Source organism: Otolemur garnettii, unplaced genomic scaffold (assembly GCF_000181295.1).
Source record: "Otolemur garnettii isolate 467f Iridium unplaced genomic scaffold, OtoGar3 scaffold00108, whole genome shotgun sequence".
Lineage (NCBI taxonomy): Eukaryota > Metazoa > Chordata > Mammalia > Primates > Galagidae > Otolemur > Otolemur garnettii.
In genome coordinates, this window is record NW_003852503.1 from 3,760,119 (window position 1) to 3,787,010 (window position 26,892).

At 43.4% G+C, this 26,892-nt stretch overlaps 2 protein-coding genes across 3 annotated transcripts in view; both read right to left on the reverse strand.

Moving 5' to 3' along the window:
• Positions 1 to 6,141, reverse strand: part of TBCEL (tubulin folding cofactor E like) — a 91,477-nt gene extending 85,336 nt beyond the window's left edge. For both annotated transcript variants that reach the window (XM_023517291.1, XM_023517289.1), the window contains exon 1: positions 5,949 to 6,141. The gene's annotated coding sequence lies outside the window, so the exon portion shown is untranslated. The remainder of the gene's footprint in view (positions 1 to 5,948) is intronic.
• An 11,698-nt stretch (positions 6,142 to 17,839) lies between these two features.
• The window catches only part of GRIK4 (glutamate ionotropic receptor kainate type subunit 4), a 316,114-nt gene continuing 307,061 nt past the window's right edge, over positions 17,840 to 26,892 (reverse strand). The window contains exons 19-20 of the mRNA XM_003796804.2: positions 23,888 to 24,006; positions 17,840 to 20,669 (exon numbers count right to left, since the gene is read on the reverse strand). Coding sequence (XP_003796852.1) covers positions 20,313 to 20,669; positions 23,888 to 24,006 — 476 coding nt within the window. The 3' untranslated portion in view covers positions 17,840 to 20,312. The remainder of the gene's footprint in view (positions 20,670 to 23,887; positions 24,007 to 26,892) is intronic.

Genomic DNA, 26,892 nt, shown 5'->3' on the forward strand with positions numbered 1-26,892 from the left:
CCACATTAATAAACATAATGAGAGGGTGTTTTATGCAGACTAAGTTTGGGGTAGTTTACTGCACCATAGAGAATGAACCCACTCACACTTGGACTGGAATGGGCATGACTGGCTTTTCTGGCTCATCTTCCATTGTTCTTCCTACTCCTGCCCCCACCATATCCTCCAGTCTTTGCATCCCCACCCCTATCTGACACCCCCACCCCTTGCATGCTCTCCCTTACATGGGCATCTCAGGCATCTGCGCATTCCCTGGGCCCTTGCTGGGGCTATGCCTTCTTACTGGGCTTCAGCATTAGGAAGACCCGGCTTTGAGTCCCATTTGGACCACCATATAACAGAGTTATCAACATCTCTACTCTTCACCAGAAAAATAGAGCTCAGACAGAACCTATTCATGGATTAAATGGCTAGAGCACGTACAGTGCTTAGTGCCTAACACATAGTAAACATTCAATAAATGTTATTATACGTTCTTTCTATTCTCTGAAGTGACTTTCTATGGATCAAGACCTAAACGAAACCTTTGTCTTTTAAGTCAGAGCTCATATGTCAATGCTGTGTGAAGACATCCCCACCTACCCAACGAAATTAAATTGTTCTTTCCATTATGGTCCCAAGTACTTCACACATTCCTCTATTATAGCTTTTGACAAGTAATTTTTTGCATATATGACCTACATTAAATTCTAGATTCCTCAAGGAAATGGTTGAAGGCAAAGACCTCACAAAAGTAATGAATGTCCTTGCCTCTTGAATGTGTATATATATGTATGTGTGTGTGTGTATTTATATGTATGTAGAGCAAATATAATCGGGAAGGAGAAGAAAAGAATTGGTTATGTGTGTATGGCTATGTCAGGTTAAGACTTAAGAATTTACAGAACCTGGGTCCCTGTTTTAAATAATCTCTCCACTCACAAGACTTCTACTTTTCAACCTTGTTGATGACTATAAATCAGGAGTCCTCAAACTTTTTAAACAGGGGGCCAGTTCACTGTCCCTCATACCATCAGAGGGCCGGACTGTGGGCCCTGGGACAAGTTGGCTGCTAAGCAGGACAGGCAGCAGCAGCAGCAAAAACACCCAGCAGATCAGATCAGATAAATGTCCTAGGCGGGCTGCATGTGGCTCCTGGGCTGTAGTTTGAGGACACCTGTTATAAATGAATCGTGGAAGTCATGTAAGGGGCAATGTTTGGTGTTCATTAGTTCATCATTGTCTATTATACACCAGTCACTATAGAAGATGCCGTACAGTTTAGATGCCCATGGTTCAGCAATATACTCACTTCCTTGCAAAGATCCTCAACTGAAGTGCCCTTTTATTTCCATCTTATGTGGCAAACCTCAGATAAACCCAACTGTTCCAGCACTAGAGGAGCTGAACCCTGTCAGGGACCATCACATGACCAAGCCCATGGGCAGCACTTTAACTTCATCTCCAGCTATAAATGGGCACTCAGTTCTGCCCATTCTTCTGACTGACCTTTTCTAATTTCCTGACCTCAAGATGTCTCCTTGTCCTCACACTTCCTATATTCCTCATCTTCTTTCCTGCTGAGCTGACTTCAGCTTCATCAGGAAAAATAAACACCACCAGTGTGGATTTACTTACCTTCCTACTCCTTCCCTAAAAAAGTTGAGGTCAGACAATTAAGCTCTCAAACTCGTCCTAGAAAAAGGGCTGCAAATCTCATTGCCGAATATCACTAGAGTCACCTGATGACAAAGGAGAGCACTTCCCAGGGGGCCGTAGTGATACTCAGCCATGAGGTATGTAGCACTTTTTCTAGGATGAGTTCACAAATGTAGTTGTCCAACCCTGTACACGTGCCTCCATCTCTCCACTTGCTAAAATGGAGGCTGCCTCCCTTCACCTATCAAAGACTAGCTTTACCATTCGTGCTCTGGAATTTTTTCTGCGGTCACCCACTCAAGGTCTTCCGGCCTTTGATTTTCTGCTCTTTTCATGCTTCACCAGTCTCTTCCTCCCTGCTAGATCATTCTCATCACAACACAGCATGCTGTGATGTTCCCCTGCTTCTTGACTTCACATTCTACATCCTTTTCCCTACTGCTCTATTTTTAGGCTCCTTTCTCAACAAAATTTCTTTAAAATTGTCACTACGCATGTTATCTCTGCTGCGTCTCTCACCATTCACTCTTTCCCCAATCTGGTTTTCCTACCACCCTCCACTGAAACTGTTCTTGTGAAGATTGCCAATGGACACATCTCTATTTACACGTTAAGTTCACAGTAGCATTTATGAATGAGTTCGCTTAATGCCCTTGGCTTTGGCCTCTGGGACATCATTTGGTTCTGGTTTTCCACTTTTCCACTGACTGCTGCTTCTTAGTCTGCTTGACTAGCTCATCCTCCTGAATCCTACTCCCAAATGTTAGAGTTGCTTAGGGTTCAATTGTAAGACCACTTCCTTCTCTCTTTTCTCTGTCTGGTTTCTCCCTAGGTCTTGCTGTACATTGCCCTGTTTTTAAATAATATCTGCAGGATGAATTCTAAATCACCAGCCTGGACATTCTGTGGGCTACCAAATTTGCATATCCAACTGCCTATTTAATATTTCCATTGAGATGGTCCCTAAACATCTCAAATTTAACAGACCCCAGTGGGACCTCTCATCCCCTCTCCCTTCATCCACTCCCAATCTCATCTTCCCCATTTTAGTAAACAGCGTCACTTTCCACACCAATTACTAACATGAAGCTTGGTTTTGATGCTGTCAAATGCTGTCCACCTCCAAAACATACCTATGTCTATCTCTGTAGATAAGTGGCTCAGATAAGCACTCTGTAAATATGCATACAATGAATGAACAAATAAGAGAAAGGTCAGTATGTTTTCCCACTGGAGAAACTTTGAAACAGGTTTCTGGGAATTTTGTGATATGAGAAGTTGGTGTTCTTATTGCCAGCAAGGTAAGAAAATGCTGGAATTAAAGCACATGGAGCATAATAAGAGTAGCTGCCTCTTGCAGGTGGTAATAAGGGTTAAATAACACAATCCCCAGAAGGCACTTAAGTAGGTACTCTTTGTATCATTCCCATTTTACAGACGAGAAAAATGAGGCTTAGTGAAATCATGCGCGGTGATTTGTCAAATGCGGTAGGGTTGGGGTTTGAATCCAGAAGCCTGACTCAAGAACTCATCTCTTAATCATGAGGCTGTATTGCGATTGTCAGGGCAATGTATCCTGAAAGAGGTAAGGAGTAATGCACACGCCACAGGCTATTGTTTTAGGGGGGGAAATGGGGACTACCGTGCCCTACTTTATGGAGGCTAATCCTATTCCTGCAAATTCCTGAGAAACTTCTCCACAGACCCCTCCTTCACAAGACCTTGCTCTCCCTTTTACTTCATTAATTGTATAATTCAAAAAGAAAGTCAATTCAGCATTTGGGGGAAAATGAGGTGTGAAAGAAGGCACCTTTCCTGGCCTCTCTTTTAGGCTAAAAAATGAACGCTCTTTGCTCATGAAGTTTCATCCATCTTCATAGCCCCTCACTAGGATTTGGCCTAAAAACAATTGCAAAAAGTAAACTGTGAGCAAATTAGCAAGAGAATTATGAAGCGAAACAGACCCCAGCAAGGGGAGATCAGCGTGCCTTTCCTAAAAGGGGGAAGTGCACGTGGTTCAGAACTGAGGCCCCCTCACCTCGTTGCTGGTCATAATGTTGAGTTGTGTACATTTCTGTCTATCAGGGACCAGGGACATGATTTGAGGGAGTTAAGATATACCCTTGAACCCAGAGCAAGGCTTAATATATATCATTCTTTATCTAAAGAAAGCAGACGCACCAGAGAAAGAAAGAAAGGCAAAAAGTGTCACAGTGGTGGTTCTTCAAGCATCAAGATGAGAAGGATGGAAGAAGCAGGAGGCTTTGACTCTCCGCCCCATTAATTATCTTCTGAGGGCCACCGCTAATGTCTCCGATTGGAGTTGCTTTTGTCTTTTTTTGCAGCATACAAAATAGACTTTTGCTTACACGTCGGACCGTCCTACCCCATCCCAGAGAGTATCCCACCAGGAAAATGGAACATAAAATCACTTTCTTGGACTGTTTCTCTTTTAGCGAGTTATTTTCCAGAGTTTCCCAGCATGTCTCAAGCAACACTTTTAATACCTCAATTCCTGAGTTGCAACAGTGTATTATAAATGAAGTGGTGGAGAAAAACACTTTCTTGGAATCTTGATGAGAGTTAAGAACTTAATTGCCTTTGTAAGAGCTGCATTTAAACATGTGTCTGTAAGGGTTTTATCCAAACTTCAGACTGGTCAGCTCTGTATTAGTCTATTCTTGGCCACCTGGAGTGACAACATTTTTTTTTGCATACTTTCTTTTATAAATTAGTATAGAACATTATGTTGTACAGACGTAAGTCAATGGATCTGTGCATCTATGTCTGTGTGTTTTTCTAGCTGAAAGTAAGGTGAAAGGAAATGAAAAAACAAACAAGGGGAGGAACAAAAGGGACCCCAGAGTGAAGGTTAAAAAATGCACACAGTGATGACACACACATTTTACAGATGGACTTCGAATTTAGCTCTCCAGATATTGATTCAAAAGTGAAAAGAACCTTGTCAGTTCCCAGGATCTGAAGGATAAAACCAATTGCTGAAGGGATTTTTAGCTATTTTCAGCTCCCAAATCAGATAGATATTTTTCCCTAGAGATCTGGGGATGGACAGTATAGGATGCAGTGAACCTAGTCACAGTCAAAAACATTCTTTACGACGGAGCAGGTGACTTTCACTGGGCTTCATCTCAGTTAATCGCATCCCACTCCCCCCCAAAAGGGTAATACCATAAGAATAATTCTGCAGGGGTTTAGTATAATCAGCTCTCAGTCCATCTAATCAGCTCTCTGATGATCAATATACAAACAATAAAGTAAATTGAAAACGGAAAAGATGATATTAACAAAATAGACCGGCTAGTTATCATCCGAGTACGAGAAGTTACAGTTTGCCACTAAATGCTTTACAGACAACTTTTGATGAGTTGGTAGAGTTTTCTGTTTCTTTCCCATGAGTAACATAAATATTTTGGAAGGAGGATGCAGCTAATATCAACCTGGAAAAGTTTAATGATCACTACCATGATCTCTACTGTTTCTCAGGCATGTATTTAGCAAGCCCTGTACACATGAACTTGACATATGTGAATTCTCCCAGCAACACTGCAAGAGGTTCTTTTGTATTTTATATATATGTGTGTATATATATATATATATATTTTTTTTTTTTTTTTTTGAGACAGTTTCACTATGTCACCCTCGGTAGAATGCCATGGTGTCACAGCTCACAGCAACCTCAGACTCTTGGGCTTAAGCGATTCTCTTGCCTCAGCCTCCCAACTAGCTGGGACTACAGGTGCCCAACCACAATGGGCAGCTATTTTTTTTTTCTTGTAGTTGTTATTGTTTAGCAGGCCCAAGCTGGGTTTGAACTCGCCAGCCCTGGTGTATGTGGCCGGCGCCCTAACCACTGAGCTACAGGCCCCAAGCCAAGTATCTTTATTTTTCAATTGGAGATTAGCGCTATTAAAGAACATGCCCAAAGAACCACCAGCTCAGAAGTGGTAGAAGCAGAACTGAGTTCTGACTTTCCATTTTCCCATGCCACTGCTGTATCTCTGTATTTCTACAATTTAATTAGCAGATAACCCTCACCCCTGCTGCCCCAACCCCCTCCACCTGGCTTCTTGCAATCCCTTTCTATTTTAGATGACTCCCTTTTCAAATGGCACAGGCCTAAACATCATTTAGGGAAAAAATTAGTCTGCTAATCCTGAGGAGATTTAATACTTGAGTAGAGAAAACAAAACATTTCTCAGTCCTTTTTCTCTGTTGGTAACAACAGTGCAATCTGAGTTCTTGAGTCCAGATTTCTGTTGACTGAGACATTCTCATTAAAAACCACTTACCTGCACTCCTTGAACTAGGTTACTGCTCCTTTTACGCATTGGTGACGGGGACTTGTTTTTCGGTTTGCCGTTTCCCTGCTGGCCTCTGTTTCTGTTCATCGGTGCTAGAAGGAGGGGCTCTCTCCATATATTACAAACGCTCCCAAGTCATGAGCCTCTTAAAGACAAGCTTTCTTTGCTCACCTAAAATCAATAGTTCAGCCTCTTAAAATGCCTAACTGAGGCCATGTTTGTATAATTAAGTACATGGCTTTGAAAGAATGGTTGAGCAAGTGTTTTCTCTGGTCAATGATTAAACCTGAGTGATAGTAGAGCTCACCTGAGCTTCTGGGCTTTTCACTCCTATCATAAAGCCTTTTCCATATGGACATATGTAGAGCTGGTTCCTTCACTTTTACTACTGTGAACTGTTACATTACATTGATTACATTGTAGTTTAAAGAAAATCCCTTTCTTGGCATACCTTGAAATTGTTTTCACGGTGTTTTTGTTCTGTTTCTGTTTTATCTGTTTTGCGCTTATAAACTGCTGCAGTGAGTATTCTTGTTCATGCCTAGTTGTGAACATCTGTAAGGACTTTTCCAGAGTATATGCCAAGATATGGGGTTGGTGGTTCACAGAGGATTTCTCCCTTTACCTTTACTAGATATTATCAAGTTTACCACAGATGTCTGAGAGTTTCCTAGATCCCACGTCCTTACCAGCTCTTGGTACTATCCAATTTTTATTTATGGATTTAGCCTACCTGATGGGTATGAAATATCATTTCATTATTGTTTTGGACGTCTCCAAGTTTTGGAAAAATATATAACTTGGTAGCTTCACTTTCTAAATAAGAACACAGTCTTATTCTAAATGAAATAGATAATTGATGAGAAGAACTTATTCAATGATGTTCTATTGACTATGGTAAAGGATATCAGTTATTACCGGTGCTTTGAACACTTGTAGTTAAAAGGCAAATGAATTACTGGTATTCATATTTTGACAAATTATAAAAAGTTCTTTCTCTTTTCCCATGCTACATACCTTTTTCTGTTCAGATTGGGCTGGGAATTTGGTGCTACCCCAAAATAAATAAATCAAGACTGGGCCCCGTTTGCAGGGGGAAAGAAGTTGCTTAAAATTTGATGGCTTTAGACCAGTGGTTCTCAACCTTCCTAATGCTGTGATGTATTTCATGGTTACAAAGGGGTCATGACCCACAGGTTGAGAACCACTGCTTTAGACGGTGGCCTGAACCCGCAGAAACGTGAACATGCTTTAAGATGTTCTCAGTTCCTTGGGAGAGCAGCTTTGGCCTCTGCCACACAGAGGAGGCTGGAAGCTAGACAGGGAGGTGACTGTTAGGGGGCTCTTGAGGATGGGCGCTGCTCTGGAGGGCAGTCACCACTCCTGAGCCCAATTACGTGCCTTTAACTGTGTTTATTTTCCCTTTGTTATCTCTGAGCCTTTTAGTTAAACCTTGCTTCACCGTTTGAGCCTTGTTGCAGCTCTGCTACAGAGAATTAAGGAAAAAATCTTAAATCCACTTGACTCCCACTCGCAAATGAGCAAAAGTGGCACCAGAAAGAAAGATGGAGACAGTGATTTGTGACAAGATTCCAAGGGGAAGATGAGCCCTGAGGGAAATCTAGGGTTATCAAATCCAGTCCTATGCAGATCCTACCTCTATCCCAATCTTGGAAGATTTTATTAAGGGGACCTGGGGATTCTTACACTTACAAGTTCCCACATAGGCTGCGGCTGCAGAATGAGTCCTAGCTGACTCTGTTGTGAAGTAAGCCCCTTGTTCCTTCATTTCCAGGGAGTCAGCCTGATGTTGAAGAAAGAGCAGGATCTTTGAAGCTTGGCAACCTCGAGCTCACCTCCATGCTGGGAGACACCCGTGAACAAGATCAAATTCAAAATGCTTGAATTTCCCCAGCCTCCAACTCTTCATCTTTAAGCTGAGGTTAACAAAACTACTTTGGAGAGTTAATTGTGAGGAATTAATATGATAACTTATGCAAAGGTGCCCATTTTATGCCTGGAACATAAATAGACATGAAAGAAACATTCCCTTCCTTCCCGCCTGCCTACTTTGCACCTGTGTCTCGGGAACTGCTTTCCCACAGCACCTGATGGCTCCACAGCCCACGGGCCCCAGGATTCTTGGGGCTGGTCTTCTGGCGCCAGGCTTTGTATAAACCTCCATAAATGCTGACCTTTCCTCTGTCACATTGTCTCTGCTATCAGATAGCAACAGACTTATGATGATTAACTGAATATTAGACGTATACCTCCTTAACCCAAATAAATCAGTCTACTGTTGGCAATTCCAGGTACCACACCAACTATATGGGGAGACGCAGTATTAGGGGACAGTAGAATGTTGCAGTAATTAAAACTAACCTCCAGTTCATACTCCAGGGCAAGTGTTGGTGTTCAATTTGAAGTGAATGGATTTTTCTCCGAAAGTCTCCAGGAACCGTTGATGTCCTCACCTGTGCACAGGCAACTTCCTCTCCTCACAACCAAAAGAAACTTAGGATTATGAATGTCCTTGACACCCTTCGGTCTTAAATTTAAATGCCTTCAATGGCTGCTGGCTGGGGTGGCAACTACAAGGTACTTGGGAACCTTTCATCTCTCAGTTACCAATTCAATTTTTCTCATGCAACAGCTTTCTTCTCCAGGAAGAAGGCAGCCACTGATAAGGAAGGCGAACTGGGCCTTAGCCCTGTCCCTCACCCTTGGACACTCTGCTAGCTGGGCACATCCTTCCCTTGGGCATGACAGCCTCAGTGGAGAAACTGAAGATCAAACAATTTTAATCTCTGACCCACTCGCTGCCCACCTAGCAGGGTTCTGTCTTTAGGGCAAGAGGAATCTGAAATAAATCTTGCTGTTCTCATCACTGTGTTCTTTCTCCATAGGAGGCTGTCGGCTGCTTAGGGCTATCAATCTGACATACTTCTCTAGTCCTACACGGTGACTAAAATACCATTTAAGTCTTATTCCAGCATTTCTCAAATCATGTGAGCATTGCCAAGCATGAAATGATCATCTAAAAACTTAATTTTAAAGAGCTAGTTCTTGGGGAGAAATAAGAAAAAACATTTCCTCCTCTTTACTCTGAGATTTGCTTTTTATCCACCCCCCCCCCATAGTTTGTTTGTTGTGTCTTTCTTAATCTTTAGAGATCAGGCTGCAGTTTTTCACCTAGACTCCAATTTGTTCACAAATCTCTTCGTTTCGTGTAATTTCAATGGTTTGGCCAACTTCATGGTTTCATGATGAGAAATAAAATTGGAGCCTCGATGACTCCTAAGAAGGGAATTTTCATTTCATTTGGCATTAAAAGAGCTGTTAAAGGGACATCCCTTCTGACAAACTGCCACGGCCTTAGCTGGAGTGTGCCAAATGTGGCTGGGTGTTATTTGTCTCTTTACACTCCGGGTAATTCCCCAATAGGATTACTTAAAAATCCTTCAAATCCAACCCTGCTTATATCCACCCGATGGCTATGGCCTTATTGATCAGCTGGGCACTATTAGTCGAATGCAGGCCATCTGAGAAGCCCCCAGGCCCCTGCAGTGTCACTCACATGCTGCCCTGCAGAGCCGAGGCAAGTTACCCAGCTCTAAAATGCTTCAACACAAACTGTACAATGGGGGCCCCGAGACCACAGTTATCAGATAACCAGCAGTGGAGAGTACTGTTTCAGCACTTCCACCCGAGCAGACTCAAACTTAAAAGGGAGAGAACTATACAAAGTTTTAAAGCCCCTTTTTAGTAAGTTTACCACGGGAGAAAGATATCCACAGCCTGACTGTGTAGCCTAGAATTCCCTCCTTGTCCCAGAGCAGAGAGGAAACACTAGCTGGGTAATTCCCCTTGTGAAGAGCGAGAGCTCTGGTTTCTTTGGCTTGTATAGAATACAGTGGGTCCTCTGAGACAGTCAGGGGAGAGACCGCTTGGCACCGGGTAGAAGAATGGAAACTGACTTGAGATAGACTAACCCATTTCTATTGGGGGCTTATTGGATGGGTAGGAAAAAATCATCTCAAATTCTTCAGGCATGTCATTCAAACATATCCCAGGCCATCTTTCCTCACCGCATACCACGTCTTCCACGGAGTATCCTACAATCCCCCAGTTAGCATTTAATCAAAAACTGTTGGGTTTTTGAATGCTTCACACAGCTAGACCTGACATTCAAAACAGATTATAAATGCTTCATGGGAAACACCTTGTTTTATATTTTTTGTTGGTAAATGAGTCAGCAATTAATGCATTAGTCCATGAATTATTCTAGTACCTACTGCACTTAGCAAAGCTTAGTCTTTTTTCTTTTATTGGTGTTGCAAGAGCTCCAGAGAAGCGTGCTACCTAATTTCTGCCTCCCGGTAGCTCAAAACCTTATTGGATGAGCTTGATTTGTACGGAGAGGAAGTTAAATGATAAGGCAGTAGCCGGCCATGAGAATAATGAATCAAACCCACAAAATTTTAATAGAGTTTTTAGATACTGACATTTGGCGATTCTTCTTTGACTTTTTGGATTTTTCACATTTCCTATAATATAGGAGTATTACTTTATCAATGGGAAAAATAAACTTTTAACTGTGAGTTAAGTACTAATACTATGATAGGAATATCACAAAAGCAAATTAAGATTCAGGGACCAAATATATAATTCAGAAAGTGAGTTCCTTCAATTTTAAGTGCCTTCTGTATGTAGGACAAAAATGTATCTATAGTAGGTGTTGAAGGAACACTTTTTTACTATATAATAATAAATACTTGTGATATCAAGTTTGATGGTGGATGACATAATTTCCTATTAGGCCTTTGTAGTCATACTTTTCATCATTAAATTTCTTCTTTTATAACTGCATGGTGCAAATATCTTTAACAAGATAGTATTTTTGTGTTACATATTATCTCCCCTTTGCATCACAGTTCATCTCTTCTTTTAAATGGTACTCTCAAGGCAGGTGCCTACCTGATAATGAGAGGATCTCAAGGCTGGATTGAAAAGGACTTTAAAAATAGTAGGGAGTTTGGAGCCAGGCAGCTGTGTTCAAACCCTGGTTCCACCACTGACTTCTACATTGATGCTGACAAAGTAAAATCATTTCCTTGTCTGTAACACAGGAAAATAATATCTATCTGTTGGGAATATAAAAATAAGATATATAAAACAGAGCCCATTATGTGGGAATTATTAAAAACTCAATAAAATATAGCTGCTATTATATAGTATTATTATTATATCACTTATAGATAATCATCGTCATCGTAAGTCATCTAGCCTGACTTCCCATAATATACATAAGAATCCTCTCCGATATTCTTAATTTGTTAAGGTATCTCTGATAACATGAACTTGCATACTTACAGTGACAGGGAACTCATTGCTTTGTTAAAAAGTTCTTCCTTTCTGCTTGGCACCCACAGCTCAGTGAATAGGGCAGCAGACACATACACCAAGGCTGGTGGATTCGAGCCTGGCCCAGGCCTGGTAAAAAACAATGACAACTGCAACCAAAATATAGCCAGGCATTGAGGTGGGCACCTGTAGTCCCAGCTACACGGGAGGCTGAGGCAAGAGAATCGCTTAAGCCCAAGAGTTTGAGGTTGCTGTGGGCTGTGACAGCACGGCAGTCTACCTAGGGTGACATAGTGAGACTGTCTCAAAAAAAAAAGTTCTTCCTTTCATAGATCCGACTCTGTATCTCAGAATATGCACTATTAGTTCTAAGGGCTACACAGACTAAAAAGCCTACGGCCTTTACCATGTGATTTCACCCATCTTTGTACCCCACAGACATACCCGGAAACCTCTCTTCCCCCCAACACAACCATAGCATTTGATAAAGGTTTATTGATTTGAATTGATAGAGATGCCTTTTTAGTCACATGGCGTGGGGATGGTCCTAATAGTAGGGGACGACTGATCTATTAAATGAAATGGAGCTACTGACAGGTAGAGGACTAGCAGTCTGCATGGCCAACGTGTAGCTCTGTAAGCACCTTATGTAATATATAATTATCCTGTTAAATTGTTATCTCAGATCACTGAACTGGACCTTCTTTCTCTGGGAAAAAAATCAGAACTGGAAGCTTGTATCCACTAAATGACTGTTCAGGTTAGCTGATCTGCACTACACTAGAACTGTAAACCCTCATTGCTATTAATAATAAGAAACATTGTCAGAGAACCTAATAAAAATTCTTCTAGTGAAATTCTATGTATAGATACTAAGTATCTCTCATGGAGCATTTATGAAAGTAGTTTGTTTCAAAAACTAATGTAAAACATTAGGAATGAGCAAAGTTATAGGAACAAAGTGATTTTTCTGCTTTAAAAAAAAAAATGAGAGTCCTCACTAATAAAAATCAAGCACATGCAGCACCTTGCCTGGGTTCAGTCCTTTCTGGAACACCCCCTACCCCAACCCTGCCCCAGATAGGATGTCATGGAAAATAATCTGGCAATGGAAACAGCACTGGGTTTGAACTTTTGTCCTTCTTGAAACTTTGGGCACGGTATTTCCCGTCCAAAACCCTTCATTTTTTCTCATGACGATAACAGGATTTAACTCATGAGTCTATCACGAGGACTAAACAAACAAATCTTTTTGGCAAGTTAGCAATACTGAAGAACTGCTGGTCTCTCTCCTCAGTACCTCTTCTTTTTTCTATGATCAAAATACTAACACTTAGAAAAACAGCAGTATCTTTCTAAACTTCTCAAAACTGGCTAGACTTCCCAGTCCCGTAATCACTCTCAATGTTAGAGCTATCATGTGTTGCCCTTCAAACCGTGATGATGTTTTCACTTTTTAAAAACAAACCAAATTTTCAAGCAGAAATTGGTCTGCTTTTCTGGCAAGAAAGGAGGACCCTGAGGGTTGATTCAGATTATTCTGGTAAAGGAGACTGCATTTGTTCTGAGCCAAGCCCCACTTTCCTGAGCTCACGTTGAAATGGATACCCAAGGAACCACATTTTGGTAATTTCATGTTGGAGCAAAAGTCACTTTTTGGAGATAAGTGAAGAGGGGAAGAAGAAGGCAGCTGATTGATTTTTTCCAAAGCTGGCTCAGGAGTCAGGAGGCTGAATCCTTCTAACCTGTACAGAAGGCATGGAGACAGCTGGGAGAAAATGTTCCCTCATACCTACCGGCTGCAGCCAAGTCTCTTCCAGTCACCGTATATTATCAACTTCGTCTCCCCACTAGGTTCATGCCCAGTAAAATAAATGAAGTCATATTTTTGCCTGGTATAAATTATTAAGTTGTTCTTTACACGGTTGCTTTAAATCAAGGGTGTATTAGCATATCCGTGCCGCTCAGTCTCACACCTGCAGCATTTTCCCTCTCAGCTGAATTTGCCTCATTCATTCATTCATGCATTCATTCATGGGAACCAAATAGGTGCCAGGGATCCTACGTGCTGTGAAAGAGAGTAGATGAAAAAGGCATTTTCTCTGCACTTTGTAGGCCTTACTCTGGTGGGCAGGAGGAAGGTGGTCAGCACACGTGTCACTTGTAATCCAATGGAGAAAGTGACAAGGGCCACCAAGAAAGGCTTGAGAGTGTTCAGGAGAGGAAGAGGTTTTTCCTTCTCTCTTGGGGATGAGGATCAGTGGAGACTTCACAGAGAGGTGGTATTTAAACTGGTAGTGGGGAGCTGAACGGAAAATACATGCTAGGAGGGGAGACCTGCCAGAGGAAAATTCTAGAAGAAAAGCATAGGATAAATAGGACAAACACAGAGGCGTAAAGGGTATGGCTTGGCCGTGGTACGGGGTGGAAGGGAAGTGAGCAAAATGTCAGAAGGAGGAAAGATGAGCAGGGCCAGGTCAGAGAATGCCTTGCGTCCTCCGAAAACAAGGGCAGCCTCAGCAATCTGCTGTTTTACTTGGACCCCAAGATAGGCCAGCTGAATAAGGATGTTTCTGGATTCTGTACTTTATGAGCCCACCTAACCACACAGATTTTGATTACGTCATTGTCTGACCATTTTTGAAAATGGTTTTCTGTCTCACATGGACTGGGCTGTTAATGAGTGTGGAGTGTAAGTGAAAGTCAGCCCGCACTGTCCTTGTGCTGCTCACCGGCCACGTTCAATCACGGTGGCAGCACAACCATTCGGTTGCTTATTAATGCAAGAGATATTTGGTTTTGCAGCTGATGGGGATGGCAGGGAACGGGTTTTGAGAAGTCAGCTCAGGTGTGTGATTGCTCAACTGGGGATGGAGAAAAACACCGTTTACCCCATGCATCCATGTAGATGTCTGGCTAAGAAACAAATTATGTCAAGACTGTTCAGTGAGAACTAAACCTGTCAAAGCCAGAAAACCAAGCCCAGTGTTGTACCTAGAAGCCCAGAGAGAGGCTGAAGGGATAACGGGAAGTGGCTTCTGTCTTTTGAAATGGACAAAAGGCGCACTCACAGACACCTGCAGGTCTGTGCCAAAATGCTACACACACACACAAACACACCACACTCTGTACACACGACACACTCTCACACACTCCACACACACACTCCTTCGCACACCCCCACACACTCAAGCTCACATGCCCTCACATACACACTCACTCTTACACCACATACTCACACACACTCTTGCACACAACATACACTCACATCACACACTCACACCCACCACCCCTACACACTGATAAGAACCTGCAGGTCTGTGCTAATCTGTGACACACACACAACTTAGACTCACATTCGCCTCACGCACATACCACATTCACACACCATATACCCACACACTCTCTCACACACACACAGACAGGAACCCACAGGTCTGTGGTAAACTGCCACACACACTCACAAACCCTACAACACACACTAGCGTAGCTTATCTAAAAAAGAAAAGAAGGGTGGTGGCTGTGGCTCAAAGGGGTAGTGCCGGCCCCATATACTGGAGGTGGTGGGTTCAAACCCTAACCCCCGGCAAAAAAAAAAAAATAATAAAAGAAAAAGCAGCAAATAAAAATAACTTCCTCTCTCTACAGAACGAATTTTTTACTGTACTCTCTCTCAGCTAGTTCTAAAGTCCTGTCACCACCTTGGGGCTGTGGGCACCCGTGGTCTCTGGGTAATGCCAGGCTGTGCTGTTTACCCACCTGTCACTTCTCCCCTTTGACCTTTACATTGGACCAAGTTTTAGTGATTTAAAAAGCTTCCTAGCCCACTTGGTACTATAGAATTACAGATGATATAGAAATGGAATGTTCTGTTATTTTCACTGGAAAGGCTACTAAGACTCTAATCAGAATAATTGGAGTAGAAGAACTTCCCAGGCAGTCTCCTGGAGAACAGGATGGTTTAACTAAGAAAAAAGACAGTTTTAAATGTTCCTGCACATCAGAAAATCAGAAATTTGGGCATTGTGTTCTGTGTTAGTTTTCACATTGACCCCGCACTTTGAGTTCTGTCTTTATTCCTTCCCCCCAATGTTTAAACTCTTTTTTTTTTTTTTTTGAGAGCCAGCGGCCCCTTTCAGCGGGTGTCCCTATATTCTGTAGGGCGAGGCTGTTTGTGTCTGCAGCTAGTTCTGCTAAAACAACTTAGGCATGAGACAGTCGTGAGAATCTCTAAATAGCGTTGCCAGCAGACAGGACTCCTCAAAATGCTGTGGGTGAAAACCAAACCGCAGCAACAACAATGTACCTTTTATCAGGGGAGTGCTGAATTCATCAACACGAATTAACCATATTGCATTCCAAGGGTGATAAGCAAAAGCTTGTTTTCCCAGACGTTAAAGAAAAAAAAAATTAACAACCCAAAGACACACCTAGTCTTGCTTTCTACACTAAGCCCTCCTTTGCTCTCTCAACTACCTAGAATCTCGAGCTCCTCTGCATTTCAACCTTGTTAATATTCTAAACTCTGGTGCTTTGCTATTTTGTGTGTGTGTGTGTGTGTGTGTGTGTGTGGAGGGAGAGTTACCACTATTTCTTAACAGGTAAGTCTTGTCCTTCTGGGCAGAGTACAGATGGTTGTTTCTACTGCTCTGTTATTTCCCTCACAATCTAATTTGGTACTAGGTGCTAAGGAAATTACCCTCTCCAGGTTGCTCACAAATCTATGAAAAAGTCTCAGTAGGCTGAGCAATCTTTCAGAACCCGCTCCCTGACATAGCCAGCAGACAACATTAAACTGGGCACAAGGAATACCCGAGAGGGCAGGATTCTTTAGCCAATTTTCCAGCAGGCAGATCTTTGCACTGATGTATTTCACCTCCATCCTCTGTAATACTGACTGTACCTAGCCTGACCTGTACTTAGGCCAAGCCTCCAATTGCTACAGGAGTCATAATGCACTGACTTCCCGACATGCTTCAGTAAATTGCAGCCAGTGAAATATTTATACGCACACACTTAGCTTACCCGTTGGCTGTATCATGTGCTCAGTTTCTTTATGCCCCTTCTTGGGGCCTCAACTTCTCTGCCATTTCTGATCACGGAGGCTGTTGTCCACTTTATTGCCTTTGTAGAGTTCTTTCTTTCTTGGTCTTGGCACTAATTCTGCTAATTTTTTAATGGTATCATTTGTTATTTTCATTCTTCAGATTTGGGAATTAGTGTGAGTTTAAATGTTGATCAATAACGTACTAGCAATAGTAGCAAAGCTGCTCCTGCTTGGTTGATCTCAAATTACAACAAGGCTGTTGACCACTTTAGTCATGATTTTTTCTCCTATGGGAAAAGTGTTTTGAAAGCAAGTCAGTGACCATCGTGGAGTACGGGATGACCAGGTTGTCAGCCCTTGAGGGCACTCTCTGTTCAGCCGTGGAGAAAGTCACCGTCCACTGAGAGGCCAGGGAATTACTCAGAGCTTAACACAACTAAAGTTTAGTTTCTCTCTTTGAGAAAGCCCCATAGGTAGCACTAGCTTTAAGCAAAATCTTTATGAAAGGATTCCTTCTCTGAATTTTCCAAATAGGCCTCTTTGTTATTACCCCAAGAGAGCAGACAACCAGTCCGGGAATCAAATCTCCCTTATCATTTCCAGACTGTTTTACCTTGCCGTGAACACCCCATTGGTGGGAGGGCCACAAAAACGGCTCTCTCAAGCTTCCCTCAATCCACCAATCTGCCATTTCTGAAATTGTCCAGCCCACTTTTTCAGCCTCCTGTACTTGACTCCTACACCACGGGGAAGTCCCCCTTGGATTCCAAAAGAAAATTAAACTCCTTGGAATCCAAAACTAATAAACTTTCACAGAGTGGCCCCAGGTGGATTGGTTATCATGATATTTCAGTCTCACCTAACCAATAAGAGGGCTGGTTGGCACGTTCCCAGGATGAATATTCTCATATGAGCAGCGGATTAGGGGAGGCCAAAAGATTTTCGGCCATCTAAATGCTCAACTTACATCCCACCTGGGTTCTGAGGTGGGGATCCTGTGACGGTTGGGGCTTTGCAAAGCAATTAAAAGAAATAAAGCAAAGTATTATATTTTAATTGATGTAATCTTCAAGCTCCCAGTGGAATCTGGGGTGATATCTGACTAGAGTTACCCGAGGTATCAATGAAAGTGCATTTAGGAAGACCAAACCCCTCAGGAGTCCTGCACTTCATTACCATGTGTATCCGTTTGGGGGGGTGGGGAATGGGGACTGGCTCAGACTCCCAGGCCTGGAAATTGAAAGAAGCTACCTAGACTTCTCCAAGATCTGAACAAAGAGCCAGCAAAGGGGTATGGGGGGGGGGAGTAGGGAGGGAGGCTGAGCGAGGGAGAAAGAGAAGGACAGGTGGAGGGGAAGACCCAAAGTGGGCTTATGTTTTTATTGGCTTTTCGAGTCTAGCACCTGGATATTCGACACACACGGAATCGTACTTTCCAAACCAAAACAGCTTTCATCCATCACTAACGTTTCAGGGTTTGTTTCTGTTTTATTGTAAATTCCAGTCGAAGAAAGATCAACAGACAAGAAAAAACTGCTTTTATACAGTGTACAGAGTCAGATAGAAAATACAGAATGGAAAAGAAAGCCAACGACCAACAGATAAAAAGGGGAGACAAACCAAGGAAGGGGATTAGCTGGTTGCAGTTTCACTCACCAGCTTGAGTGAGGTGCGGCGGCGATGGTCTCAGCAGCTAATAGAAACTGTCTAGTGCTGTCCGTCTTATCTTCATTCCACACTGTGTAAGGAACAGACTTTATAAATGATGCATGGGGACACTGATGTCACTAATCCATTAAAAAAAGTTTGCTATTGATCAAGATATCCTGCTCATAAAAACAAGTTTTTTTTTTTAAAAAAACAACCCTTCCCGCCCCAAATGTGATCTGACAGTAGGAACCACATTGTCAGAAGCATGAGATGGAGCTGCGGGTCGGAACAGAGTGGCACCATTGGGGTCTGCAGTCACTTGGCCTTCGGGTGCCCCTCCCAGCTAATCCACGTTTCTCCCCGAGGCTTGAGGCAAGGTTAAAAAAATACACAAGTGTCTTGCACAGCTGACTGTCATCTGATGGTTTCGAGAGAAAAAAAGCAAAAGGATTCAAAGTCATGAGAGAGAAGAGGTCAGCTTAGGACAAAGCTGGCATCCTTCATCTGAATAATCAGGGTACCATTTGGTCCCCAGGATGGCAGCTCTAACTAACTGTCCTGGTACAAAGAGGATGCTGACCTCCCCAACCAGAAAAAACAGGAATTAAGCCCAGCATCTGCCAAAGATGTCTTTATTGTAGTACATTCAAACAGAAACAATGTGAAGACAATTCAATTCAAGGTGGTGGCAACGTTGGTAAAGGTGGAGGTGGAGGAGGCTGGCTATGAGTTTCTCTCTCCCTCTGAATTTTCTAAGTTTACAATCAGAAATTGCATAGAATTTGTTTTCCATCGGAAAATGAAAACTCTCTGCAGGAAACTCTCAACTGGTGAAGCTAAGCAAAGGTCAGGCAGCTGCTGCGAGCTCGCCCCTCCCTTTAGATACATGCTCTGGCCCTTGCAAACTTCTGGCAAGTGGAGCAGTAACTAGCAGTCATCTGATGGCCTGGAGAGCATCAGTAACTCCTATGTTGAGGATGGAAGTCATACAAAGGGGAGGCTACTGCCCGAGCTGAGGTTAGGACTCAAGAGTTCCTGGTTCCCAGGCTTGAGAATCCACCTCTCTCTCAGGAACCCAGCAAATTCTTGATTAGTTAAGGTCTTTCCATTTAGTGAAAACACACACACACACACACACACACACACACACACGAGATCGCCCATTTAAATAGCAAGAAACCACTCAATCCATGATAGCCTTGGGGGTCTGGTCACAGGCAGCCACTGAATTTGGTTAAAAAGAGATGCGATTGACAAGGTATTCACCATACCAACAGGGTGACCTTGACCTTCCTCCTCTATGAACAGTACACTCCAAAAAGAGGTCAAGGCCATGGTCTGGGAAAATTATAATTACCCTCTCTGCTCCTTAAACAAGAGCCAGGATAATTTGTGCATTATCTCCCTTGTCTTTGTTCAGAGCCCATACTCACAAAAGAGTAAATTAAACCCAATAATAGTGAAAGAAACAAAAAAGAGAGAGAAAGAAAAGACTGATTAACTCTTGAAAGTCCAGGTATTTTGAGGTCTCTCAGAGTTGACTATTTTTAATTACTTTTTGGCATTTAAAAAGTACTTTAATGGGCTTGTGAGACTCTCCACCTGATTCCTTCCAAGACCCTTTTCCTAAGCTCCAGCAGGTCCTCAATTACCACACAGAGAGGAGAGTTCAGCACCTGAAATCTAATGCACTGGCTACTCCATATCCTAAGATTCCGGGGAAAGGAATAGGGATTAGACTTCCATTCCCTAACCCAGCCTTCCCCTCCAAAAACTCAAAGCAACTGAACAGAACTGAGAAGATGACAAAGAAGAAAAGTGGAAAAACAAAACCAAAACCAAAAAAATATACAAATCCAGGAAAGAAAAAACGTCCCTGTTGAGTTTAATTCTTTTTTTTTTTTTTTTTCTGTAAGAAGTAGCCCGAGGGTACAATGGCCCCTTCCCGGGGGGGGAATTCAACTGAGGATTCCACCAACTCATTGGACCTGTCCGGGCAGGGACCCCCACCCCAGATTCTGTACTGTTTTGGCAGAGGAAAAAGCCCCCTAGGAGAAGATGGGTCCTTACGCCCACGAGGGGGGGGGAAAGCATCCTTTGCCACTTGGGTGCAACGTCTCTGGGTGGACCCCGCTCCGGACCGGGCGCTGTCTCTGGCTGAGGCGTCAGGCTCTTTGATCATTTTGGAAAGTGACTGGATCCAGAATCCGGAGAGAAGTGGTGACGCTGTACAAGTCCGGCCCGGCGGCGCGCGCCTCCCCACCTGCCTCCCTCCGCACGTTGGCCGCCCGCTACTCAGGCTCGCTGCTGTTGGTGGTCTTGTCCCACTCCAGGCTCTCGTCGCTGCGGGCAGGCGACGGCCGCGCCCGCAGGCCTTGGAAGCGGCGGCACTCGGGGCAGACGCGGATGTGCGTGCAGCCGCGGGCCACCAGCGCGGCCTCCTGCGCCAGTCTCTGCGCCAGCTGGTCCGGCTCGCCCGCCCCGCACAGCTTGCCGTTGCTGAGCGTCGCGGTGCCCCGCGGCCGACGCTCCTCGGGGCCCGGGGGCCGGGGCTGAGGGACCCCCGAGCGCCGCCGGCGGGGGTGGATACTGTCCTGACACAGGACGATGCTGCGCAGCTCGGAAACCATCTCCTGGCAGACGGACACCTGCGGGGCACAGCGAGGTCACAGCTCAGCCTCCTGGAACCGGCCCTATGGCCCCCGCCCGTGCTGCGTTGGGACTTTGCACAAGGGGACAGAGTTCACAGAATCATGTCACCTTAGATCTGAAGATTATCTCCTGACTCACACCCCCTTTTTATGTTCACATGCCCTCCATTCTGTAATGGTCAGGGCCCTAAAGCTGGTCTCCCGGATCTCTGGCCGCCTTCAAAGACGATGATCTCACCATCTTGGGAAACAGTCCACAGCATTTTTTGCCCGTTTCCATGAAATCCTGCTTCCATCTACTGTGCTACCAGTTTCTGTCCCTGAAATGTTCCTTCATTGATCCCAGCTAAATTTGGACCTTGCCTACTAAATAAATAACCCCTGCATGGCGCGTCATCTCTCCAGCATTTGAAAAAGCCACTGTGTCTCCTTGAACATTCTGTTCTCCAGCTACGGAATCTCCTTTCTTTTAGCCAACCGGTTACAGCAGGAGATAAGGCGTTCAAATGCTCACTAAACCGAAAGCCACCATGACCAGGGCAGGGCCACAACCTCCTAGTACGAAATGTTTGGCTCAGGCTGAGTCTCAAGATTCAGAATATTCTGGACGTTTTGAACTTTAGGAAGATAATGCAACACACAAACAGTATATTATGTGTGACGCCCAGTTGGGCCGGGGCAGACTTTTAGCAACAGGTACGTATGCTCATAGTGCATGAGATAAAGACCAAAAACACGGGTCAGGTTTTGTCACTGAATGTGTCTGCTCCACACTTCCAACGACTGCAACTTTGCAAGCTTGGGTTTCAGAATTATGGATGAAGAATCAAGAACCTGAATTACTATGCTATTATTATATCCATTTCACAGATGTGGAAATGGAGGCTCAGAGAAGTTATACATCTTGCCTTTATTTGACTAATCAATAGCTGAGCCAGAATTTGGACGTAAACCTATCTAACTCCAAGCCCATGCATGGTCTGTTGACGTCTCTACTCTGGGCTGGCAAGGACACTTTCTTGGATCATGATGGGAGGAGAAGTCTGCTCTTCCATCCAGTTATACCAATGGGACAGTTGTTCCACCATAGCCAAATAGCTAGTATTCCCTTTACTCTTCATTTTAGCTACTGGGAGTGCTCTAACTCCTTGATGAATGTGTCAGAGTGTATGTCCAGATCATGAGCTTTTAGAAGAATAACCAACTGTGCAGTATGTACAGAGAGGCAGTGTCACCTAATGGAATATGGTCTGTGTTAGGATTTGAGTCCTAGATTCTAGACCCACCATTGTCACCAAAGAGTAGAGGTTCTTGGAAAATCACTTAACCTCTCTGTGCTTCTAAGAATAACTGTGACCACAGAAATGACTCCTGCCTAATCTGTTACATACGACTAGAATAGAACAACATAGATTTGTTGACTATCTACTCTATGTCAAGCATGATCACCTGCAGTGGAAATAAAGTGATAAAAGACACAGTCCTTCCTTCAGGCAGTTCAATGTCAAAGAGGAAGGTCAACAGGAAAATAATTGCAGCACAGTGTGTAAGTGCTGGGTGTTGGGAAGGAGGAAGAATGATCAACTCTACTGGCCCAGGAGAGTAAGGCAGGAGAAATACAGATTTCACCAGGAAGCAAACACCTGAACTAGGTCTTATGGCATAATTAAGTACCACTATCATTTAAGAAATGGGCCAGGGGAGAAAGCCAGTACAGCTGAATGTGAGAGGAACCAAGAAAGCTTTGTGCCCTGAGAGGCAAGTGAGGAGAGGTTCTGGAAAAACAGTCCACACCATCAAGGAGCACATTGAGAGCCAGTAAAGCCAATGGATTCTATTTGGTTTTGTCCTTCAGGAAGGGTCAGACTTTTAGCAATAGCCTTTCAATTTAGGGCTAAAAGCCAAGCTGCCCTGGCCCTGCCAAAGGGTGAGGAAATAGAGATTGATATTCTTAGATCTCCTTGGTTTGGAAAAGGGGAGGAACAGGGCGAAAATAATAATAATCTTGCTATTATTTTGAACTATGGCACAAATTTGAGCATATTTATGGGTTGGGGGGGTAAGAGCAGACAGAAAAAATATAGGGGAGAAAGAGGACAGTCTTAGAGTAGCTGAAAAAAGATGGGATCAAGAAAGGAGGAGGGGGCAGCGCCTGTGGCTCAAAGGAGTAGGGCACTGGCCCCATATGCTAGAGGTAGCGGGTTCAAACCCAGCCCTGGCCAAAAACTGCCAAAAAATAAAGAGGAGGGCTGGGGCACCTCCTGCTGCCTCTGCCATAGCTGTGGGTAAATTCTTAGGTGGGGGTTTTAATCTGGGTCACTGTAGATTTCTTGGAATTGTGGGAAGATGAAGCTTTATGCCTGCAGGAGCAGAGGGGCTTGAGGCATGGGTGTCAGTGTGAAAGTCTGTGCGGGAAACAGGAGAAGCTGACCACAGACCAGAACGGGAGTGGCAGGTGGTGTTATGCCAGTGTCCTACTTGGGGCTGGACTCCACAGACTTTCAGGGTCACTGTTTACAGTTATGAGATGTTTCTCTGCTGCCAGTTGGGAGGAAGGTTTCAGGAGGACCCAGAGTTGGGAGACTGAGATAGAGGCTAATGTACTTTAAGAAACTCTAATAAGGCAATTAACATGCAAGGATTTGTGTACCTTCTCTGGGGCAGAATGGAAGAAGAATTGGGTAAAGATTTCTTCTCAGACTCTTCAATCTGTGTAAAGTGTACATTAACCCCATCTCTACGTCATATCCGGGGAATTAAATTTATTCAGAATCCCTGAGATGGAAGATATAATTCTTGGGTTTACAGGATTTGGGATAACGCTAAGGATCTTTAATATTCAAGCCAAAAGGACTGAGGTCTTTTCCATAATCAGCCTGGTTCTTTCACCTCTATTTCTTTAATTCACTACATCTGAAATTCTAATTCTCTTAGGCTTTTGGTTCATAAAACATTCTTCCTATATTTGATGGGCTGTTTGAAAGAAGAACCTGAAGCCCAGAGGGGTTAAGGGCCCCTGCTGTGGCTGTATAATTACTAAGTGGTGGATAACTAAGAATTAACCAGTCCTACCCTAGGAGCTGAGATTCTCTGCATTGTGCTACTTATGGGCATCCCACCCTCCAGTAAGGTTTCATAGGTTTTGTCTGAAATGACTTTCATATGTGCAAGAGCCTGGGAACTTCACCCCATCTGCCAACCCTTTCAAAGTTTACCTCAGTTGCTTCTGAGTGTCTGAGAGTCCACAAAAACTCCAACATAGCCATAAAAATGGCCACGATTAAGCCACAAATAAGAACCACAAAGATTCCACCAATATTCTCCATTCCCAGGCCTGTAAAAAAAAGGGACAACAAATGAAAAAGATTGTAAAACAGCAAGAAGACATAAATTTCTTCTACCCAAAATGTCAAAGGCATTTAAACAAAAAGAACTTGAGTCTTATAGATGTTTTAGGCACAGATTCCATGAAGAGATTTAATTATCTGTTTAAAAAACTGTAGCGTGGTTGGAATAAACTCCAGGAGGAAGATCTTGCTGCAAAGAAAGGAGACTGGCGGGAAATCTACAAAGGATGTCTGGGGGTGGAAGGGAAGGATCATCTTAAGGAAAGGTCTCAGGCCAGATCTGATTTAGCTTATAGAGACACAATGTCAAAACACCTGTAAATTCAATCTTCCTAATACTGTGTTTGCAACTATTTTAACCAAACCATGGATAGCAGAAATCATGTTTACCTGTCTGCAAAAACATGTTACTAAAATGCTTCCTTGTAAAGTAAACTTTTGTCCCACCCAACTAGTGGTTCCCAAACCTGGCTGTCACCAGAACTGCCTAGAAATATAGATTCCTGCTCTTACCCCACACCCGTTGAATCAGTGTCTCTGGAGAGGGGGCCCAAGAATCTGTATTTTAGGTGATTTTTTTCTTAGTAGGCCTAAAATTAGTTTACAAATTGGCATTTTTGGAAGCATCGTCTCTAAGTTTTTAAAAATTTCTCAAAGTCAGGCATAATTTCTGGTTGTATTCTCCTTACCTAGCATGCTACCTTCCATATAGTATGTACTCAAGAAATGTTTATGGAATTACATGGGCTGTTTCGTTTCCTCAGCGTCAATCACTGAGTCTAGCTATGTCATTAAATGTTTTCTCTCTGGCATTAGAGAAACCCGAATTTTAGGGGGTATATCATAAACGCACAAAACACTCATTCAACAGGGGCCACATCATCAATCCTTTTGATCCAGGAAAGGCCAAGAGGGTAGCTTAGGTCCTGTGCTTGCACATTTCAATGCTCATTCAATCAGTAGGGTCATCACAGAACATGGAGCTGTGTTAGTGTCAGGGACAATCAGTCTCATACAACACCATGAGGTGAGCCACAGTTCAGAAGCAGAAGTATGATGGAAAAATAGCCTTACTTGGCCATTTCAAGATGACTTGAGTTTCCTCTCACAAAGCCCTACGTGGATATTTATTTTATTTTGTTTATAACAGCTAACACTGAGAATCCACATACAGTCAACCTCCTAAGTACCTGTGTGAATGTGGGATCCTCTATTTCAAATAGTGAAAAATGGAGGATTGTTATAAAACTCAATTCTACCTTAAGGGCTAAAACCCTTAACAACACATTTGGAGGTCCCGTCTCACATAAAAGTAGACGAAAGTGCACCCACATCCTATGTGAACACCTGCCCCCGCTAACCTGGGGTCATTTGGGTAGAAGGCTTTTGACTGTGAGAGTATCGGGATCCACAAGATAAGGGGACAAAGGAGCCACATAAGAGGGACTACATCGAGGATCTGGTTGGGATCTGTAGGCAGATGCTCCAGCCCACAGGTTTATGGTGGTGAGAATCAGCTATTAGGATGTCTGTCTGAGCAGCGTGGATGGACTAGTTTCTCCAGCCAGCCCCTGTGGAGGGAGATTGGGTGAAGATTCCCAGCAAAGGGCAGGTGACAATGGTGATACTAAGGATGGCCACCTGCTCGAGGAATGGGACCCGCCATGTGACTGTTGAGATACACCTACTACAAGACTCCTGGATTACCTGGGGGGTAGCTCTGCCTGAGACAGAGAAAGAGAGTGAAAGGGGCTCACCTTCCTCTCTCTTCTGTGTGGAGGGGACACTTCTGCTTTCTAGAACTTCTGCAACCCATGTTCTAGCTGCATCCCCAGCCTCCCCATTGGTCACCACTCTGTCCTCTTCCAATCTTCTCTTCCCCACTGGCTCCTTCCCACAACCCATACACATCCTCATGTTTCTCCCTCCTTAAGGAAAAAAAAAATCCCTCCTTACCTTCTCCAGCTCAGTCTAATCAACAGCCTTTCTCGCTCCTTCCTTCCAGGGCCAAGCTTTTTGAGAGCTGTCTCTATCAGAACTATTTTAAGACCTTCTAAAAGCCCTTAAAAACACTTAAATTTAGAGTTCCTATCTCACATAAAAGCAAGTAGAAGAAAATGTACCCACATCTTATGTTAAACGTATTTTTAAAGTTTGGCTTCTAATATTACAAAGCACCAAGAAACAATGAATTTGCGATTGGCTAATTTCTCAGCAATCATTGTGCATACGAGGGAATGGTGCAAAATGAAAAAACCTAACCAAAAATTGTTTCCAGATGAAGTGAAGTTTTGGTGAACATTACATTTAAAAATGAATGAAGTTGAAGCAATGATACCTGTTGGAGATATTTAAACATGTCTTATACTTTAGTTTTGCAGGGTTCTTTTTGAATTTCGAAACCCATAATTTTTTCAGACCCTGAAAATAATTTTGGACACTTGAAAAGCTTTTTCCAATAAAATCACCCTTGCCTTGGTCGCCAATGAACATTTTCTTTCTCACCAATTGGAAATTCTCCAGATCTGCTCTTACGCAACCTCTCAGCACTTGACCTTGTCAACCACACCCCCTTTCTTGGCTTTTTAGAAAGCCATTGATCACTCCCCGCTTTCTTCTAATCATCTCAATCTCCTTCACTTGCTCATTTTCTCCTTATTTTTCTACAGTTGGTCTCTTGCCTCTCCTCTGTGGACGAGCTCTTAACAATCAAATCCTGCTGATTTTACCTCCTAAATATTCTTTAACTTCTTACCCTTCTTTTTATCCCTGCTACCACTTCCCTAGTTCAAGCGCCCACTATGTCTTGCTCAGACTATTGCAGTAGCCTCCAAAACAATGTCCCTACTTACAGCTGTTTCCTCTTCAACTCT